General features: G+C 48.4%; 2 protein-coding genes across 2 annotated transcripts in view; both read right to left on the bottom strand.

Moving 5' to 3' along the window:
* Window positions 1-21,305, bottom strand: part of LOC135201937 (crossover junction endonuclease MUS81-like) — a 203,486-nt gene that overhangs the window by 125,239 nt on the left and 56,942 nt on the right. The window lies entirely within an intron of this gene.
* Window positions 1-21,305, bottom strand: part of LOC135201963 (crossover junction endonuclease MUS81-like) — a gene marked incomplete at its 5' end in the record, with an annotated part of 69,128 nt that overhangs the window by 11,399 nt on the left and 36,424 nt on the right. Inside the window, 5 exon segments of the mRNA XM_064231242.1 lie at window positions 3,895-4,016; window positions 5,282-5,350; window positions 5,352-5,421; window positions 12,300-12,463; window positions 13,409-13,560. Of these exon segments, the coding sequence (XP_064087312.1) occupies window positions 3,895-4,016; window positions 5,282-5,350; window positions 5,352-5,421; window positions 12,300-12,463; window positions 13,409-13,560 (577 nt within the window).

The raw sequence follows: 21,305 nt of genomic DNA, 5'->3' as shown, positions 1-21,305 counted from the left end.
ATTGATATACTCGCCTTGTAGAGGATCTGCGGGCTCTAGCGATTGCGCTTGCAGGCCTTGCGAGAAAAAGAACCCGCCCCTCGCTCTGACGAGTCTTTCGATAGTCGCAGTCAGAGCAAGAGCGGGGAGGTTTTGATGATACCTCTCGAAGTGGGGTTGTTTGAGCAGATCTGTCCTGTTTGGAAGAGATCTGGGGAAGTCCACCGTCCACTCCATTACCTCTGTGAACCAATCTCGAGCTGGCCAAAATGGGGCTATCAGAGTCATTCTTGTCCCCTTTGAGGCCACGAACTTTCTGAGCACTTCCCCCAGGATCTTGAATGGGGGAAAGGCGTACACATCTAGTCCTGACGCCAATCTAGGAGAAGGGCGTCTACTGCAAATGCTCTGGGGTCCTCTACCAACGAGCAAAAGATCTTGTATCCTTTTGGAGAGGAACGTGGCGAACAGGCTCTATTTGTTAGGTCTCCCCAAAGTGACCAGAGGCTCTGACACACTTCTGAGTGGAAGGTCCATTCTGTGGGAAGGACCTGGAACCTACTGCTCAGCCTGTCCGCTCTCACATTCCTCTCTCCTTGGACAAATCTTGTCAGTAGAATAATGTTCCTTTGATGTGCCCATACTAGAAGGTCTTTCGTTAACTCGTAGAGGAAGAAACGAGTGCGTCCTGCCTTGTTTCCGTATGTAAGCCAGAGCGGTGGTGTTGTCTGAATTTACCTGAACTACCCCGTCTCTGGCTATCGACTTGAAGCCCTTTAGAGCAAGATGTATGGCTAAGAGACTCCTTGCAGTTGATGTGCCATGACAACTGTTCTTCTGTCCAGGTGCCTGACATTCTCTTGTTCCCAAGGTTGCTCCCTACCCGTCTCCAACGCGTCTGAATACAACACTAGGTTTGGGTTCCGAATTTCCAGGGACACACCTCTGTTTTCCTCTAGAGGGGGCAGCCACCACTTTAAGTGATCTTTCACCTCTAGGGGAATCGGAAATGTGTCGGTGAGCTCTCCTGTCTTCCAGTTCCAAACCCTTTTTAGGAAGAATTGTACTGGACGGAGATGAAGTCTTTTTAGAGGAAAGAACTGTTCCAGCGAGGAAAGGGTCCCCAGAAGGCTCAACCATTCCCTCGCTGAACTGCGCTCCTTCCCTAAGAAGCTGGAGACTTTTCCGCAACCTTTCGTGATTCTTTCCTGAGAAGGAAAAACTTGAAAACCCCGAGAATCCATCCGAATCCCAGATAAACCATGTTCTGGCTGGGGGATGATCTGAGATTTCTCGAGGTTTACGAGTAATCCTAGTGACCTTATAAGGTCTAGTGTCGTTGTAAGGTCCTCCAAACACGTATCTGCGATCTGGCCCTGATGAGCCAGTCGTCTCGGTAGAGGGAGATGTTTATTCCCTTTAGGTGAAGATATTTGCCACATTCTTCATCAGGCTCGTGAAAAACCTGAGGAGCTGTGGACAGGCCGAAACACAAGGCCCTGACTGATAGATCCTTCCCTCCATCATGAAACGAAGGTACATCTTTGACGAAGGATGAATCGGGATGTGGAAATAGGCATCCTGAAGATCGAGAGATACCATCCAGTCTCCTTGGCGTAGTGCTGAAAGGACTGATGCAGATGTTTTTCCATACTGAACTTCTCCTTCTCCACATATCTGTTCAGTGCACTTTCATCTAGGACTGGTCTCCAGTACCAGTTCGATTGCCCTCTTGTCCCACATTTGTTCTACCATTTGTCGAAGAGTATCCCTCAGTACAGGGTCCTTGTATCTGGCGGACAGTTCCCTCGGTGTTGACGTCAGGGAGGACTGTCCTTGAAGGGGATGTAATATCCCTTCTTGATGACTGACAGCGACCAGGTGTCGGCTCCTATCCGTGCCCAGGCTTCCGCAAATTCCGTAGCCTGGCACCTACTGGTGTTTGGAGGATCTCGATCTCATTTACCCTTTTTAAAGGGTCGGAACGGAAGCTCTTCCTCTCGCTTTTCCGTCCCCCCCCAGCCTTGCTTTTGGAGGGTGCTCTAGAAGGCCGGGCCTCCTCAAAAGGGCTGTTGAGATGTACGAGCCCCACCTTTCTTTTCTTCAATGACCACAGGTCTATTCTTCTTAGAATATTGCATGAGAAGATCCTGAGTCACCTTCTCAATTAGAGAATGTGAAATATCCTTCACTAACTGAGAAGGGAACAAATGGTCTGATAATGGAGCGAAAAGTAAGCGGCTCTCTGCAAGGGAGAGACGGCTTTAGTCAAGAATGAAACTAAAAAACCGCTCTCTTTTTTAAAATTCCCACTCCAAAGAGAGAGGTGACTTCTCCCGAACTATCCTGAACCGCTTTATCAATGCATGCCAGGATGCTCAACAAAATTTCTGGGTTTAGGCCTTCTGTGTCATGGGTCTTTTTGGCCAAAACCCCAAGGGACCAATCCAGGAAATTGAACACTTCCAAGACATGGAAAAGCCCCTTGAGGAGGTGATCCAATTCCGAAAGGCCCCATGTCGCTCGAGCCGAGTTTAAGGCATGTCTCCCGACGAGTCTACGGACTCAAGAAGTCAGATTCTGCCGAAGCAGGAAGAGACAGTCCCATGTTCTCTCCTGTCTCATACCATATGCCTCTTCTGCCCGTCAGTCTGGGCAGGAGGCATACAAAACACTGTCCTCCCCAGTTCCTTTTTCGATTGTATCCAGGAACCGAGAGACTGGAGAGCCCTCTTCATTGAGATGGCTGGTCTCATTTTAAGGAAGGACGATGACTTCAGAGCTTTCGCACTTGAAAAGAGAGAGCGCAGAGAAGGAGGAGCGGCTGGGGTCAGAGAATCTCCATATTCTTTAAGAAGGAGTGCCGTTAGAACTTTATAATTCGATAGTCCTTCTTTTTTATTTGGGAGCCTCATCTTCTGATACTTCCTCTAGCTCAAGAGGGTCCGAAGGAGACTGATCCCTTTTTTCGAATGTTTATTCCTTCGACATCACTCTTTCCGAAGGCGAAGGACTTCTCATAGGTGAGGGACTAAATGACATCGCCTCCCTATGTCTAATCACTGGCGAATCTTGCCTAAACTGGCACCTCGCGCCTGGTTGGCGCCTGGTTCCTGGCTGGCGCCTGGCGCCTGGAAGGATCCTGTTGTTAATCTGGCGCCTTGCACCTGGTTGGCTCGTCACGCCCTGCGAAAACTTCTCTCTTGTTAAGCGAATCACTTTCAGGTGTTGCCTGGCGCTTCTTCTTCTTCTTCTCTCGCTTGTCCAGTGCTTCGTTCCCAACGACCCGACGGCCGCCTGTGCGACATCTCCCCTGGAGGGTTCGTAGCGCCTGGCAGGAGATCGGTGTCTAGACCTCTTAATAGGCAGCTTGTTGTCCTTTCTACGAGGAGGCTCTTTGGATAGGACTCCCACCAAAGAAGCTAACCGCTCCTGTAGATTTAACAGGATCTTCTTGGTAGACGCCTCTCTTTCCTCTTCATAAGGAGGAGAGGGAGATCTGGAAGGCTCTTGAGGTTCCTTGCAGCAAAGGGAGTCGACTCTTTTCCTAGCTCTTTTGATAACCGAGGGCGCTTCTTCTTCTGAAAGTGCTCGGGGCTAGAATCAAAAGCAGGCTCTTTCCAGTTCCTTTTCAATGGGCGAGACAGATTCGTGTCCTTCCACCCGCGTTTCGGTGAGGGAGATCCTGAAGAAGAGAAGCACTCACGCAGGACGCTTTTTCTATAGTGGTCCCTGGCAGTCTGAGGCGATACAGAGCCTGCCGAAAGGGACGCCTGATCGGTGGGAATCTCCACAACCTCCGTAAGGCTTTCGACTTTCCTTCTCCTCTGGGCCAGGGAGCTTGGAAGAGGTCTAGGCCTGGGAGCGTTGCAGAGCCGACCAGACGCCCCCTCCACTACACTGGGGGACACTTACTTCACTTGAAATATCACCATCACTTTGCTTACCTTCCAAAACCGCCATTTTTTCTTGTGCATCCTTTGAAGGGAAGCCTTCAGGTCTGCAATTTCTGATGCAGAATCTGTTGGATTTGCAAACTGTGAACGGCCCAATACAGAGGGAGAATAATTCATATTATGAGGAGAAGAAGCTACAGAACTAGATAAAGGTTCATTAGATCTAGATCTATTTAGGCTTTTAGAAGCCGCTTTCCTCACTCTGTCTCTCTCTAATTTCTTCATGTAAGAAGTTAGAGTTCTTCCATTCTTCAGCACTCAACCTTTCACATTCATTACAGGTGTTAGCCAAAGAACATTCAACAACTCTACAACGTCGACATACAGTGTGAGGATCTACCGAAGCTTTTGGCATCCTCACCTTGCAGCCTTCATTCACACACACTCTCACACCAACACTCGAGCCAGACATTCTTAAGAAAATCCAAAAGCAAGTCCAAAAACAAGTCCACGATAGCGAATGCCAAAACAACGATCCAAGTACGTCACCAAAAGTCGGCCGAAAGATCAATTGCGTTGAAAAAAGAATTCCAGTCAGGAAGTAGTAGCAACAATGTTGACACCACCGGCGACAGAGAAAATCTGATAGAAAACGGGAATGGTTCCTAGTCCTGCCACCCAGGGCAGGGCGGTAGATCACCTGACCTACCTGTAGCGAGTGCCACAAAATTTGAATTTCTGTCGGGGACGACGGAGTCTATAGCTAAGTATATATCTGACAGGGAAGTCGAATGTATGAAAATCCACAAATTCCTGGGTGGGTTTTTTTTTGATGAATTCATCATAAAATGCACTTATTGTGATAAAACTATTAAAAAAACAAGCATGAAAATTTTTAGTGGGTTTTTTCTTGTTTAGTTTTAACTAACAAAATAGGCTGTTTCTAGTGTTTTTATAGGAGTTTCCAAACATTCGCAGGGTTGTTCTAAACTATGCAACGGGTGTGTGCGGTACGCATCCCCGCGAATACGGGGGAACCACTGTATATATACAGACAAAGACATTGCATTTTTTTTTTCAAAGTGTATTAATGCAGTATATTTTGTTACAAATACAGTATGGAAAAAAAAGGTAGATAAATGCTTTTGCATAGTTTAAAGTGTGATGGCTGTTCTTTATAAGTATACTGAACGCTGACAGTTTTGTAGTGTCGACAAGGTTAGGTGACGAAGAGTGCAGAGTTGCTCTTGATCACCCTTGAATTTTTTTACCTCCCATTTGTGTATTTTGCCATTATGTGATGGACCCTTGGCTATAATTATTAACCAGATAATTGAAGGATTAATCTAACATTTTAAAGTAATTTATATTTCCCATAAGTTAAACTCCAGGAGTAATTAACTTACCTGGTATCTACTTTGCAAGCAGCGAGTCATAATCGTTAGAAAAGCTGCACTCTCAATTTGATCCTTTGTTAATTTTCACCGTAAAACCATCTACCACTTGCGTGTTGGTAATTGCTTGCAAGCAGGTAGATTCAGGGAGGCTGCAAAAATAACATATCATTATCAGTATCAAAGGAAAGGGACAAAGACCAGTTGGATTAACATCACTAATGCTGGTAGAATATTGTTAACACCTGAAATATAAGACTTTTTTTTACAGCAAAGGGTAAAATTTTTTCTAAATAATTTGTATTTTTCTTAGACATACAGACCAAAAGCTTTTAATAGAATATTCTCAGCATGAGCTGGAATTTTGGATAAAGGATTATAAACCTATAGAGGCATGTTTAACTAATCAGGATACCACACAAGAGACCAGGAGGTGACTAAAGGTAAGAAGTATATGCATCAATCTTCATCTATGCAAGAAAAAATGAAGTTGAGTTACCAGAAAAAATAGAGGAAAGGACATCTGTAAAGACTGTGTGAGTGTTATGGCATTAGACCATTCATTGTGTATGACTTAGGAACAAAATCAGTAGATTTTTCAAGTTTTTTAGCTGAAAATGAGAAAGCCAGAAAACACTGAAAGGTGCCAGGGGTTCAGAACTTAGACAGTGTGCTTATAAAGTGGCTTAAGCTCTGATGTAGCAAAGTTTGTAAGCAATTCTGGGGAGATGCTTATGGAGAAGATCTGAATTTTTCATTAGGAACTATACCTATGGCAGTGATCATTTGCAAGCTTTGTTCTACCTTTATAAGACAAACAATATATCTGGTGAATGAGCTGGCTGGCAAGACTACATTTACAAAGGGTGTTCTTAGGGTTGGTTTCTGTCATCCAGAATTTTCTGTGGTGCCGCATTGCAGAGGATGGAGTATACATAATTACCCACTTTCCTTGATTGCCACTTTGTTCCGATACGAATACAAACCTTTCGGCGGTCCTTTAACAATAGGAATATACTTCGGCGTAGCTGGAATTACGGCCATATAATCTTGAACACGGTGGTTAGGCAGTAACTACCGTGGAGCAGGCTAGCCTGCCCGGATGTAAACACACCACTTTACTTTCGACCGACCAGTCTCGGGGTGGCAGACGCTTCACCTGCCAGGCTAGTTTTGTAGCCCTCCTCGAGGAATTGGGTTCTCTCCACTGCTACTCCGCAGGTCCCTCCGGACAGATGCAGTTGGGCGTGTTGTTTCGACAACTGCCCAACTCCATCCTGGATGGAGGACCTGTCAGTTGTCCTGAGGAAACTGGTGAAGAGGAAGTCCAGGAAGAAGAGGAAGGTGTCGCTGTTGTCTTCTGCCGCCTCTTCCCTTTCGACTTCCGAGGCCCCCAGCCGAGAAGAAGGTAGCCTCCTCCCCCCCTAAAAAGTCTCGCTCAGAGACCTCTTAAGGGTCTGTCGTGGGGTCTGTCCCACTCCGGTGGGACAGTTGGGGCTTCTGTGGTCCTCCTGTTCCTTCGGGAACGGGGCCCGTCTCTCCTTCCGCAAGGAAGAAGATGACGGGGGGAGGGGTACCGGCTAACACCGGTACCTCCTCTCCTGGCGCCAGAGGTTCTGACTCGACGTCAGGTACCGTCTCGGCCTCTCGTTCGCGAGAATGGTACCAATTGTATGGTCACCTGCGGGTGACCGTGCAGCCAAGACCCAGGCAACCAAGTTCGCTCGGCACCAGGATTAATGTGTTGCTGTTGTCTTCTGCCGCCTCTTCCCTTTCAACTTCCGAGGCCCCCCAGAGCCGAAGAAGAAGGTAGCCTCCTCCCCCCTAAGAAGTCTCGCTCAGAGACCTCTTAAGGGTCTGTCGTGGGGTCTGTCCCACTCCGGTGGGACAGTTGGGGCTTCCGCTGGTCCTCCTGTTCCTTCGGGAACGGGGCCCGTCTCTCCTTCCGCAAGGAAGAAGATGACGGGGAGGGGTACCGGCTAACACCGGTACCTCCTCTCCTGGCGCCAGAGGTTCTGACTCGACGTCAGGTACCGTCTCGGCCTCTCGTTCGTGAGAGGTACCAAGTGTATGGTCACCTGCGGGTGACTGTGCAGCCAAGACCCAGGCAACCAAGTTCGCTCGGCACCAGGATTAAGGCACGGAGCGGAAGGACTGGTGGGAGTCGCCCAGGTGACTCCCACCAACCAGGCCAGCGATCGCTCTTGTGGCGAGCCGCCGGTACCCAGGGTTGACGCGACGGTCCAGACCGGCCATGGGCAAAGGCAAGGAAGCGGTCCCCTAGGTCGCCTGGACCAGCCTTGGCTGATCCAAACGGCGTGATGCGCCGTGAGGACAGGCCTCGCTCCCACTGCAACAGCAGACTCTGCCGGTCCCCTGACAGCCGCTCACACCGGGGACCGGGCCCGGGCGGAGAGGGGGGGGACCAGCAGCAGCTCTTCTGATGCTCAGGACCGTCGCCGCCGTTCTTGGTCCAGCCACTCGACCAGGCCTGCAGATCGATCGCCACCGCGGGTTGGCGAGTGTCTGCAGCCCCCCAAAGCACGCTGGTTCTGCCGGTGGGCGAGGGGGGAGCGTCAGATCTACCTCTCCTATACCTTCAACTTCCTCGGGCTACACCGGGAAGAGCGAGGCGATAAGGATGATCATCGAGGGGAGTCGCTCCCACGCAACAGCGGACTCTGCCGGTCCCCTGACCCGCCACTCCCGGGACTGGACAGATAGGGGAACCAGCAGCAGCTCCTCTGACGCTCGGGACCGTCGCCGCTGCTCTTGGTCTAGGCGCTCGACCAGTGCAGCCCGATCGCCAGCAGCTCTCCTAAAGAGAATGACGCTCCGTTCTTGGTCCAACGTTTCCCCGCAAGAAGACCGCTGGTCCAGACCGGCAGCTCGATCATCACCGTGGTTGATGATCGCCTACAGTCCTCCAGCCTACCAGTTCTGCTGGTAGGCAGGGGAGGAGCTCTCGTAACAGCTCCCCTGACATAAGAGACCAACGCTCCATTCCTTGGCCCAGTGTTTCTCGCAAGAAGACCGCTGGTCCAGACCTGCAGCTCGATCGCCACTGTGGGTTGTGATCGCCTGCAGTCCTCCCAGCCTACTGGTTCTGCTAGTAGGCAGGGTAGGAGCGTCAGGTCTCGCTCACTGTCCCTTCAACCTCCTCAGCAGAGTGACCATCACGCACACATAGACCGGGGTGGGCCTCACCCCCTTCCGTCCTCTTCGAGAGGTTTCGACCTCGACGAGGGGGGACTGGGACGCGTCGGAGGGACGGTATCAGCTCTCTCCTGTCAAGTGCTCGCTCAGCCCCCACCCAGACGACGGTCACGGTGGCGGCAGACTTTTAGCCTACAGTACGAGTTCGTAACCCTCCTCGGGAAAAACCGTTTTTTCGTCCTCCAGACACTTAAACGTTTTCCTAGACTCTGAGCGGCCATCACCGCACGGTGATGGCTGCCCGTACTCACTTCTCCGACTGCTAGCACCGCTGGGAAGGCGAGCGAGTATCCAGTCTTCCTCCCCCATTCCCCCTCTCCCTATGGCTACGAAGGGAAGGGGAGGGATCCTGCAGAGCGTTCTCCGTAGGATTCCATGTCGGGGCCTGCGTTTCCTGGGAGACCTTCGGGTCCTACCGGACGTAAGTCCCCGTCGTTGAGGAAGGATCTTGCCCTATCCTCGATTTCTACGGGAATCGGGAGGACCACCACCCAATGATCGTCTGACGAATTCGGTGGGGTTTCGCCGAGTGCTTAGAATTCTTCGGAGTTTCTAGCACTCTCCAAGTGTTTTGGTCTTCTACGATCTGCAAACACTTGGGCGAAACCACGGTCCAGGTGGGTGGGCGAGACAAGAATCCCAGATAACTGTTACTACGACAATCGGGAATCTCACCGAAGGCTTGAATTCCTGGAATTTCTAGCGTTCGAGAGAGGCACTGCTGCTGAAAGAAGAATACCTCGGGAGGGGCTTAGCCTTGATGGACCTGACGGTCCGTTGCCTCAGTAGGTGGCCAACCCCAGGATAGAGAAGAAACAGGTCGTGAACATCCAGTTCGGCTCGAACTATCGTCTTCGGTATCCTGTTATCACCATAGAAGTCTTCCTCTCCTTCACTCTCTTCATTAGAGAATGAAGGGTGCCGGCTTCCAGTCCTTATTCTTGTTCCTCGAATGGAAGAGAATTTAGGATGGAGGTCTATGTACAGGAACCTACAAAATATACTACGTATATTGCCCTCACAACATGCTTCTGTTATCAGTTGAATTGCCTGAGGTGTAGGCACATACTGTAGTTAACTCTATGGGTTGTGACTTGAGACGAATAGTATCTTCTTAATTGAACTGCAACTCAGGACTGCCCTGCAAACCTCCCAGGAGTACCAGCTTCGATTTTGAGATACTTATGTGTTGTTACAACAACAACACCTTAGCGTTTGCATTCACCGAAATCCGGTTTTTTCGATTAAATGCAAATGCTCGAGCGTATTTTTTGCGCTCGATGGTTCTAGCCGAACGCATTCCTTCTTGGAAATGGCTTACCTGGCAACTCAGATGACGATTGGACGAGCGGAGCTAGCGGTGTATGGGCTGCCTGCTGCAGCCCAGTACCAGCTGGCTCTCCGAGATGCACGGTCGGATTATGTCTCTCTCCTCTGCAATGATTGACTACCGAACGAATCTCTGCCCGGCAATCACAGACTTAGGTCTCTGGTTGGCTGGAATTCTCACATACGTGAATGACCACATCTCTACTGCATTGCCTTGGACATGGCCGAGAATTTTCAGACAGAGATATCTCAATAAACTCGCTTTCATCTTTCTGTTTACCGCACGGTAACAGAAGTCTGTAGCCTAGTCTCCCACTGCATCACACCTGCCACTGCGATAATGCGGAATGATTTCTTGAGACATCTGAGATATATCTCGTTTTCATAGGTGTGCAATTGTTCATTGTTCACCCGAATTGTGGATGTATAATGGAAGACACCGCCTGTCCCGCCCTGCCAGCTCTACTTCCAGTGTATAGATGTCCTCCCTGGATAAAGCTGGGAAGAAGACACTTCGCTGCAGTGGGATACAAGACCGCGAGACACCTTCGCTGCAGACGGATAGACAGTATGGGTACTGGACATCACTCCAAAGAATATGTCGGAGAGGAAGATGGATAGGTCCTCGCGACCATATTCTTCTTTCCCTCCGGGATGCCACAGGTCCTTGGAACCTCATTTCCCTGAACCAGTGGTGGATGCTTGCAAGATGTGTTTGCTTACCCAGCTCCTTGACAGGACAAGTTGCATCTCATCCATGGTGTGCAGTTGTAGAGGTAAGAAGGATGCGAGAGTGACTGGCTCTCCCCCTTCCACGCCTCGTCTCTCCATTCCTCGTCCTTCGGGTTGAGGATAGGACTCGAACTCTCACTGGCTGGTCGGACGATTGATGCGGTAAGCCTATACATAAGCATCCTTTTTTATGTTCTTATCAGAATCATAGAAGCAATCCCGCTCCTTCCTCTAGTAAGGGGAGGAAGGAGACTGACAATAATGCACCCTTCCCAGAACTCTGCATTAATGTCTCCGACGCCAATATTCTTCACAGACCTTTTTTGGATGAGTCACAATCCCTCACTCATTTCGAAAAGGTCCAGAAGTCTGACTCTTGATCACGCAGCTCCTATACTCTGATCAAGTTGTCAGAGGCAGCAGGGCACTCCTCCTCACTCTTACGACCGGGAGGAGTAGCCTAGGTGCGCAAACTCCAGTCAGTTGTAGAGGCTCACTCAGATTCCTCCCACCAATCAGTGACTCTCCTATTGTTAAAGGACCGAAAGGTTTGTGTTACGTATGGGAACAAATAACAATTTGTCGAAAATAGTATTTTTTCCTAACTATCAAACCTGAGGTCTTTAACAAATATGCCCACCTCATGCCACCCCTCAATCTGAACCTGGGGTGGCCGAAAAGGCATAGTGGAGTGTTTACATCCGGGCAGGCTAGCCTGCCCCACGGCAGTTACTGCCTACCACCTTGTTCAAGATTCAACGGGCCGTAATTCCAGCTTTGCCGAGTATATTCCTATTGTTAAAGGACCTCAGGTTTGTATAGTTAGGAAAAATACAATTTTCGACAAATTGTTATTTTGTCTGACTTTTCACAGAGGGCAACCACTTCCAACATATTTCACCCGTGAAGATGGGTGTACACATCTGGTTGGTTATGACAGCTGCTACAATGATGAGGGTTTTTGTAGAGACCAGAAATTAAGATATGACAAGACTTACCTGTGAGGTCTGGACAGTTATGTTAAGACAGCGTAAAAGATGCAAATAAAGTACAAAAAATAGTCAACACTGGTATAGATCTGTGAATACTTGACACCCCTCTAAAAATGCTTATAACTGCTACTTTGATGCTTCAAAAAAAAAAAAAAAAAAAACTCTAAAACCACTTATACCCTAGTATTTTACGTTTTATAAATAAAATGCATTTGGTCATGAAATATGAGATTCAGTAATCAGTGAATATTTCTCTATGAAAAATACTGCAAATGGGCAAATTTTCTACAAATAATGTGTACATATGTTCCAGAGAAAAACCAGCAAATAGGTGAAGCCGCAAATCTAGAACTGTAAATAAGTGGGGTCCACTGTACATAAAAAATTTAAATGCTTTCAAATCACAATAGTGCAAAACACAATAGTACATCTGCATCTAAGCAACCAGCATATTAAGCAAATAACATGTTCTGTAACAAAATCACCATTACACAGTAATAGTGATTAATAAAAACAAGATTTATGTAATTTGCTAGGTCACAGAAGACAAACTTTTAATAAAAAAAAAAATTACAAGTATCGGTAGACAATTGATGCACTGATAAATAAGTTCATGCAAAAATTATTTTTTTTTTGTGTTAAAAAAACTGATGAATATTAGGGACAAAATGTCTATGGCATATATAAGACTAATGGAGTTATGACGAAACAAACAGCAAGGAGGTAAAAAATTCTAAAACCAAACAACATTTTCAATTAACCTTAGATTTTGTGATCCATATTCTTCCACCAAGTATATGGGGTTTGACAATCCAGATTGCTTTAGACGAAACTTCTGCTCCTTGAATCTTCCATCTTTTATACTTTTTGCTAGATCATCCATTCTCTTGCGTTCCACTATGTAAGGCAGGACCAACTCCTTTGGCTTAAATGGAAAATATAAGTAACCCATAAGATATTTAGCAAAATTTTTAAACTGCAAGTTCTGAAAGACTTTACAAGACCTGTGCAAAGATGAGAAAAAAATTACTTGAGATGTGATTTATCTATACATCATGTTAATACAAACCATCTTTCACAATTGGAAGAAAAGCTTATGACTATATTTCAATTTATCAGTAAATAATTATAAATATTTCATAACTCCATCATGAAATTATTAATACCACATAATCAAAAGTGAACGAAACTTGGTAATCTATTATCATAAATGCAATTTTTAAAAATAAATAATTTTTTCAGTATATTATGACTGCCTTCAGACATGTTCCCTCCCTTCCTGGGCATGCTCTTAAATCCCTCTACCAGCATATAATAGTCATATAAAGTGTATCCAGACAAGTATGCAAGCTTTACTGGGTTGAATGGACAAATTACCTCACACTCAAGTATTACGTACACAATTAAGGAATGGAAGGTTAAATATACCACATTTCTGCATAAAACAAATAAAATTAAATTACTGTGAATATAGTTTTAAAGGTTTTAATCTAATACAGAAATGAGTACATATCTTTTTACCAACATACCTTTATAATTTTCATCATTCTGGGTACCTAAACTTAATAATGCCTTCATAAGGAGACAGGTCAGTTCTTACCAGCATAAAAGCAAGCAAGAACTAAATCAGTAATGATCAAAATTTTGATAGCTGATGACGTATACTGTCAACAATAAGACTACCTGATTTGTTAAATCATGAAAGCTACTCCAATTAATGTGACTATTTATTTGTGAATTGATCATGAAGGATATCAGTACCAAGACTTACTTAAGAAAATCCAATAATGCCCTAGCAATAAAAAGTAAGTTACCAATTGGAAAATTTAAAAATTCTAATAATAGATAAAACTTTAAATTTGATATTTACCTCACTACAGCTGCTCTGAAAACTAGAACGCTCACGAGCAATCCACAAAAAATCCCCAACATGAAGTTTACGAATGTCATACTGCACTCTGTGTTTTTTCAATTCGCTGATGAATATTTCTTTGATATTGAACTTGGCCATTCCCTGAAATCTAAAAAGTCATTGTTTTCAGTCAACTATAAAACATTCCTATTAACACAAACCATGGTCCCTGAAAATTCTAATAAAAGGGGGTTAATGCCATGAACTGTGTAGTGATTAAAATACCCCTGACACATCAATGAAGAATCTATGTGAATATCAAGACTGCTGTTTTATAATACAAACTGTGTACTTATATATAGTCTTAATGCCCCAAGTTCAGTCTTTTGTCTGTCAGACAGGAGGTAATGTTACAACACATGCATCATCATCTTTTTTTCAGTTTATTGTAAACTGTAGTCAGAACAGCAAGATTTATGGGGATGAGATAAGGATAGACCCTATATGATGAGTTATAAAAAACTTTGTCAAAATCCTGATTTGCTATTTAGGCAGGAGAATGAGGTCCTCAATATCCCACAATGTCGGTGTACTGTATACCTATAAATTAGACACACCACCACTAAAAGGGAGCAATAAGTCGGAGGCATCTTGGTGTTCTTCTAGGCTTGGAGCCTGCAAAAGTCCATGTGACCACTGATAGTTTGGCACTTTCTCCTAGTGTCAGCAATCTTTTCATCCCATTTCTCGCCAGCTTTCTTCAAATGATATTCCATCCTTTGCTTCATTCCTCTTATTAGCAGCTTTAGTACTTTATTCTACTTTCACCACCTTTCATTTTCATTATCTTCAATTCCTTTCAGCAATTTTATTTCCATGATACACTTTCTATCTCTTCTGGAACCTACACTTTGATTCATATCCTACAATGAAAGAGGAAATGGAAAGGATATGAGAGGAGAATAAAGAAGAGAAGAGGGAGTGCCACTAAGAGCCCTGAGGAAAGAATGAATGAGAAAATTGACATGAAAATGTGAGGGGTTAGAAGATACAGCAGGATAAAGTCAAATGACTTCTATTTCTGTGATAGTGCCCATCAGAGTAAGCAATGGGAGTAATGAAAAGGGAATAGTACATAGAGAGTTTGAAGGAAGAAAAGAAAAAGGCACAAAGTACTGTGCAATGGCAGACTGTCTAAGTAAAGGGGTGATTGATACAAGAGAAAAACAATTTCATTATATTTGTCATCGAATGAGTGTGGGTTTTGAATCATGAAAACTCATTGAACGGGATGAGTGAGGTAGAACATGAAGTGGAATAGAACAGTGCTGATTTGAGAAGTGTAGCAAATTTCAAGGATTAGTGTAACAGAGTAAGAAAATAAAAGATTCTGGGTACCAGAGCTATAAAGTTTTTTGAAAGCAAGGTTGGCTAAATTCTATGAGACAATTATGAGTACGTATAGGGGATCAGAAATAAAAAAACCTTTTAAAGACGGAGTAACAGAACAAGTAAGGAGAGTAAAAGTGGAGTGAAGTATCAGGAAAGGAATGCGTCTCAAGGAGTGAGGATGGGGAAGAATTTTACAAACATATAGTCACTGATTAGAGACCTTGAATAGGAAGAAGTTTGGGAAGGAGGACATAATGAAAATAAGACTGATGAACAGTTTATTGCCACTGTATGTATATGCCAGCGTGGCTGAGTGCATGAAATGGGATGTGTTGGAAACAGCAAAACAGCATGAGTGAACTGCGATATGAATGGGAGGAACACAAGCAGTGTATGTAGAAAAGAATACAAGTAAGTAGCCTTGAATACAAATCATAGACAGAAGTCCTGATAAGTAATCTGGTAAATTTTATGGCTAAGTTTTTATATAAGTATTATAAATTTGCTAAGTTTTTATATAACTATTATAGGAAGGAAAGTAATAAGACAATGAGACGAAAAAAGATTATGTGCAGAACTGCTAGAGTGAAGAGATAAGAGAGCAGGTCCAAAGGAAGGACATAAGAAGGTTGAAGCATCTTCAACACAAGGGAATACAGATTCTGGTTACAAAGTTTCAGTGACTGACTACAAATTGTGCCGAGGATCCTTCACAAGTGATGGGTTATTTCCATAGGAAACAATTTAGGTTACTACAGCTCATATACAATTGCAAATAGAAAAGAAGACAAGCATTTTTTTTCTCTCTGATAATACCTTTTTTACCTGGTAGTATGGAATAAAAAATGACAATTTGTCTAAAATTGCATTCCTAATAACTATACAAACCTGAGGTCCTTTTACAATAGGAAGGTACTAGCGGCAGCTGGATAGGTCGTAAGCTTTCGAACAAGGGGTTCGGTAGTTAACTGCTTGTCCGACAGGCGCGCGCGCGCGACTGGGAGGTAAACAAATCACTTTTGCTTTTGGCCCAAGCAAAAAACTGGCAGAGTGAGGGGTGGCATGAGGTGGGGCTATGTGTAAAGGACCTCAGGTTTGTATAGTTAGGAAAAATGCAATTTTAGACAAATTGTCATTTGTTCCGACACGGCATACAAACCTTCGGTCCTTTTACAATAGGAAGACTCACTTCTTGGTGGGTGGAATCTGAGTCTTTTGTGAACAGACTGGTGTTCGCCCAACCTTGGAAGCCTCCCTGGTCGTAAGAGCGAGGGAGGGATCCAAGCCTCTGTCCGATTGATCGGGGTGTGCACCGCAGGATCAATGGTCAGACCTCTGGACCGAGTAGTACTAAGAGAGAGGCAAGCGTATCTCTTCGTACCAGCAATGTAAGAACTTGTTCCTGTACAGGAGCAAAGTTAAAGTCATGGTTTTGACTCTTGTAGGCATCCACTTCCCCCCCTTGTAGAAGGAAGTGGTGGATATTCTGCTCCCATCCCTCGTGAAAGGGATAGGATGGGGCTCTGTCATATAGCCTCACCGGCATCTCGTCCTTATCCAGCAGGGTGATGACCGTATCCCTCTACCCACAGGTAGATGGAGGGGAAGAAAAAGATAGAAAGAGAAGCCAGTCACTTTCTCATCACTATCTATTCATACAGTCACACCAGGAACTCGATGCTGTTCAGCCTGCTAGGGTCTGGGTTAGCTAGACGACGTGTTGAGCAGCCACCACGGGTCCTAAGGAACCGATCCAAGGAACTATGGGCAATATCCAAGAGGTATAAGGAAGTTGCCGGTGGTCTGGTTTGTACCAGACCCCTGCCTTCCATACCTTGGCGCCACGGAGAAGTTCTTACGAAACGCCAACGAGGGGCCAATACTTCTGACTTCGTGAGTTCTCGGACGGGACGTACGGATGTCGTCACTACCATCAGCCTCATACGCCCTCCTGAAGACCTCACGCAGCCAGGACGAAAGAGTGTTCCTGATACTTCTTTCTTGTTGACCCGTTGCTAACGAAGAGGCGTCGACACTCAGGCCCGAGGTGTCGAGTTCTCTTCAGATAGCGCCGTAGCGTCCACTCCAGGACCAAAGCAGCATTCTCATCCAAATCATTATCTGCATGACGCTCCGTACTCTCTTCGCCGATGCCAGGTCCAGCAAGACGAGGGTCATTTGAGTTCCCTGGGTTGGCAAGACCTTTGGAAGCTGCTCCTAAGCAAGGAGATCTCGAACGAGTTCGAGATGTCCAATCCCGTCAGTTTCAGGACGAGCGACAAGGCGGCTCTGTATCCTTTGACTGTGGGAACTTAGAGGAGCTTCCTCGGCGAAGAAAAAAAAAAGGAAAAAAAAAACGAGGAAATCCGCTACCTGCTGAAGAGTGGTCTGAGAAGAGATAGGCCCCGTCTACGACACCAACCACCGAAGACGGCCGACTTCCCCTGGTACACAGCTGCAGAGGACTGACGGACGTTTCCAGCCATCTCTGTTGCTTGCGCTACGAAAAAAGCTTCTCGTTCGCAAGAGAAGGTGGATAACAGCCAGCCGTTGAAGACGTAGGGACTGGACTGCTCGGTGGTACCGCCTCGGACGTGTGGCTGGCCGAGAATTGGTTGTGCCAATGGGGAATCTCTCCTCGGTTCTCTTGCGAGAAGAGCCAGCAGGTCCGGATACCAAATGGCCTGTGGCCATTTGGAAGCCATCAGGATCATCCTGAGATTCGGGATGACCAGTGCTCGACTGATCACCCTGCGAATCAGGCTGAAACGGGGGAAAGGAAAAGGCATAGGCGAAGAGGTTGTCCCACGGGTGTTGAAGAGCGTCCCTCTGCAGCTGCCCATGGATCCGGCACGGCCGAGAAGAACACCTGGAGCTTCCTGATGTGCCGGATGGCGAACAGATCCTCGACTGGTCGCCCCCCACAGGTCGAAGAGCCTTTCCGCCACGTCCTGGTGTAGAGACCATTCGGTCCTTATCACCTTGATCCCGACGGCTGAGCGGTGTCTGCTACTACTACCTTCCTTCCCTGGAATGTAGCGTGCCGACAGCTCTATTGAGTGGTGCCTCGGCCCACTCGTGCACCTGCCGAGTCAACTGATACAACGGGAGAGACACTAGGCCCCCCCTGTTTGTTGACGTAAGCCACCACCGTGGTGTTGTCGTACATCAACACCACTGAGTGTCCCATCAAGCGGTCCTGGAAACTCTTGGAGAGCAGGAAGAGCAAGGAAACTGCCTGCCTTTAGTTCCAGTACATTGATGTGAAGGTGCTTGTCGTTCTCGTACCACACTCCTGAAGTCCGCAACTCTTCCAGGTGTGCACCCCATCCCTCGGTCGATGCGTCTGAGAGCAGCTGCATGTCCGGGGGGTGAGAGTGCGCGGAGGCACTCCTCTTAAGGGGTTCCTGTCGTCCAGTCACCTGGCTAGGTCCTGCCCTCACCTCCTGTGTCAGTGACCATGGAAGCTTGGGGGATACGTCGCCCTGTGACCAACTCCTCCCCCCTTTGGTTCTCACCCTGAAGAGACCGCAGGTGAAGACGCCCGTTAGGGACTGGCTTCCCCGAGTGACGACAGGTGTCCCGATCACGACTTGCCATTGCTGAGCTACCTGTTCCTAGCCAGAGGACAGGAACTGGTTGGCTGCCTCCCTGAATTCTGCTTACCGTGTCGATCAGCATACCCAGGTACTTCATCCTCTGCTTGTGCTCGAGATCGGACTTTTCGAAGTTCAGAACGATCCCCAGATCGCGACAGAACTCGAGCAGTCGATCCCTGTCCTGTAGCAACTGCGAGCGGTAGCTCGCCAGGACTAACCAATCGTCGAGATACCCCATCAGACATATCCCGTGCGAATGGCCCCAAGCAGGACACCAGAGTGAACACTTGCGTGAACACCTGTGGGGCGGTTGAGAGACCGAAGCAACGTGGCCTGAGCTGGTACACCGTCCCGTCGAGGATGAAGCGGCGGAGGTACTTTCTGAAGGACTGATGAATGGGTATTTGTAGATACGCATCCTTCAAGTCCACTGAAAGCATGAAATCGTTCTCCTGATAGAGTCGAGCACTGAGCGTGCCGTCTCCATCGTGAACCGGGTCTGGCGAACCAACCGGTTCGGGGGAGAGAGATCTATCACTGGCGCCAGCCCTGTTGTAGACTTTCCCACCAGGAAAGAGTCGGCTGTAAAGCCCGGTGACTGATCCGTACCGATTTCTACAGTTCTCTTGCTCAGCATGGTCTTGATCTCCTGTCTCAATGCTACGTCCTTCGATGCCCCTGGAACGTACGCCTGCTGTTGGACCGGGTCCCAATGGCTGGCCAGACACCCCCCCACTTCCGGCAGCAGGTGAGGGGAATGCCGTCCTTCCACTGTGAACGTCGTCTGGTTGGGGCTGATCGAGACCTGACAGGAGAGAGCCGATACCGCTCGAACTTATTCCAGTCCTCGTCGAGGTCGAAACCTCAGGAGGACCGAAGGGATATATAAATACGATGTCCGAAGACACGTAGAAACGCCTCTGTCGCAGTAGAGGAGGTGAAGGAGCTTGTTCGACCGTCCAGAACCGAGAGAGCCTTCTTGTCCGGAGACGAGAGACTACCTGGCTCAACCCAGTCGGCAAGCTCGATCGCGGCCGACCCACCGTCGATTTGGATTCCCTCTCGGGCCCCAAAACGACTCGAGCCGAGACGTGGCCTCTGCTGGTGGGAGCGGCGATCCTTCCGAGGTCATTGTGCTGACGAATCAGCGCGTAACCTCGGCAAAGTTCCTCTGGATCTCGGAAGTCACAGCATCTTGCAGAGTGGGACCGTTAAGCCCTTCGAACAAGAGCATATTCCGAGAACCTTCCTCCTAAGAAGGGGGAACAGCGACAGCCCTCTCGGTCTTCCCCATCCACTTGCGCATACGTCCTGGCCGGTCCCCAAGAACCGTGCCTGGCACGTAGGCGTCGTGGTGGGATCATTGAGGGGTGGCGCACCCCCTCACGATCACTCCTCAATACCTCGCTCCTCCCGGTGTAACCCCGAGGAGGGTTGAAGGCTACGGAGAGGCAGACCTGACGCTCCCTCTTGCTCGCTCGCTGGCAGAACCAGCAGGCTTGGAGGGCTGCAGGCGATCGTCAACCCGCGGTGACGATCGAGCTGCAGGCCTGGTCGAACCGTCTCGCTGTGGAGAACGGCTGGAGATGAGCACAGCGGCCCCGATCTCGAGTGTCAGAAGAGCTGGTGCTGGTTGCCGTACCCGATCGCTCTCTGTGAGAGCGACGGTCAGGCGACCTGCAGGCTCCATGTCGCAGTGAGACCGGTGCTTGTCCTCACGGCACGTCACGTCGCTGGTTCCAGCCGTGGCTGGCACCGGCGAACGGGAGGGACCTCTTCCCAGCCTCAGCCCCGTGGTCGGTCGTGGACCGTCAACGTCCCCGGGTAGCCAGCTGTTCACCGCGAGAGTGAGAGCTGGTCTGGTGAGAGTCGCATGAGCGGCTGTCACCAGTCTTCCGCCCCGTGCCGTGAACCTGACGCTGAGCGGACTCAGAGGTCTGGTTCCTGGCTGCACGGTCGCTGGTAGGCGCACCGTACACTCGGTACCTCCCGCGAACGAGAGGCCGAGACGGACCCTGATGCAGTGGCAGAACCACTGACACCAGGCGAGGAAGTACCGGTGTTAGCCGGTACCTCTGGTCCCCAGTAGTCTTCTTCCTTGCGGAAGAAGAGGACGGGCCCCCGCTCCCGAAGGAGCAGGAGGACCAGCGGAAGGAACCCTCCCGTCCCACCGAGGTGAGACGGGTCCCGAGAAGCTCCCGAGGAAGCTTCTTAGGAGGAGGAGGCGACCTTCTTCTTCCTCGGCTGTAAAGCCTTAGAAGTCGAAGGGGAAGAGGCGGCGGCCGACGACGATGAAGAAGATGAAGACGACGACCACGACACCTTCCTCCTCTCTTCGTCAGCTTCCTCAGGACAGACGTAAGATCTGCTATCCAGGGCGGAGCCGGGGCTGCTGTAGCCGAAGCCACAGGGCCGGACGCACCTGTACAGACAGACCAAAGTCTGGGGTAGTACCACCACGAACAGGGACGACATCAGCAGGTATGGGCATCCTCAGGAAACAGCAGGCACGGCCAGCACATCATCGGTAGGGACAGCCAGAGCAGCAACGGAAGGAACAGCCAGCGCAGCAACGGCAGGGACAGCCAGCGCAGCAACTGCATGGACAGTCAGCCCAGAATCGGCAGGTACGGCAGGCAGCACCGGAAACACACAGGAAGTGGAGCAGCAGCCAGCAACATCCTGGTACCGGCGGCAGGTCCAGGGGCGAGTTCTAGGGCAGCGGAAGTGTGGCGCTGCAGCGCGGCAACCATGAGCGGCGGCGGCACGCCCCCTCTTCGGTACGGCGAACGGCACTTCACAGCGGCTGTAGGCAAGACTGTTACCACGTGAGGCGAGTACACCAGGTGAGGAGGGACGTCGTCACCTGGTTGCGTGGTCACCACTCCATGGGTGACCGCAGTAGGCCCAGACATAGAACCGCA

Source organism: Macrobrachium nipponense, chromosome 30 (assembly GCF_015104395.2).
Source record: "Macrobrachium nipponense isolate FS-2020 chromosome 30, ASM1510439v2, whole genome shotgun sequence".
In the NCBI taxonomy this organism is placed as follows: Eukaryota; Metazoa; Arthropoda; class Malacostraca; order Decapoda; family Palaemonidae; genus Macrobrachium; species Macrobrachium nipponense.
This window is presented reverse-complemented; position numbering and strand designations above follow the sequence as displayed.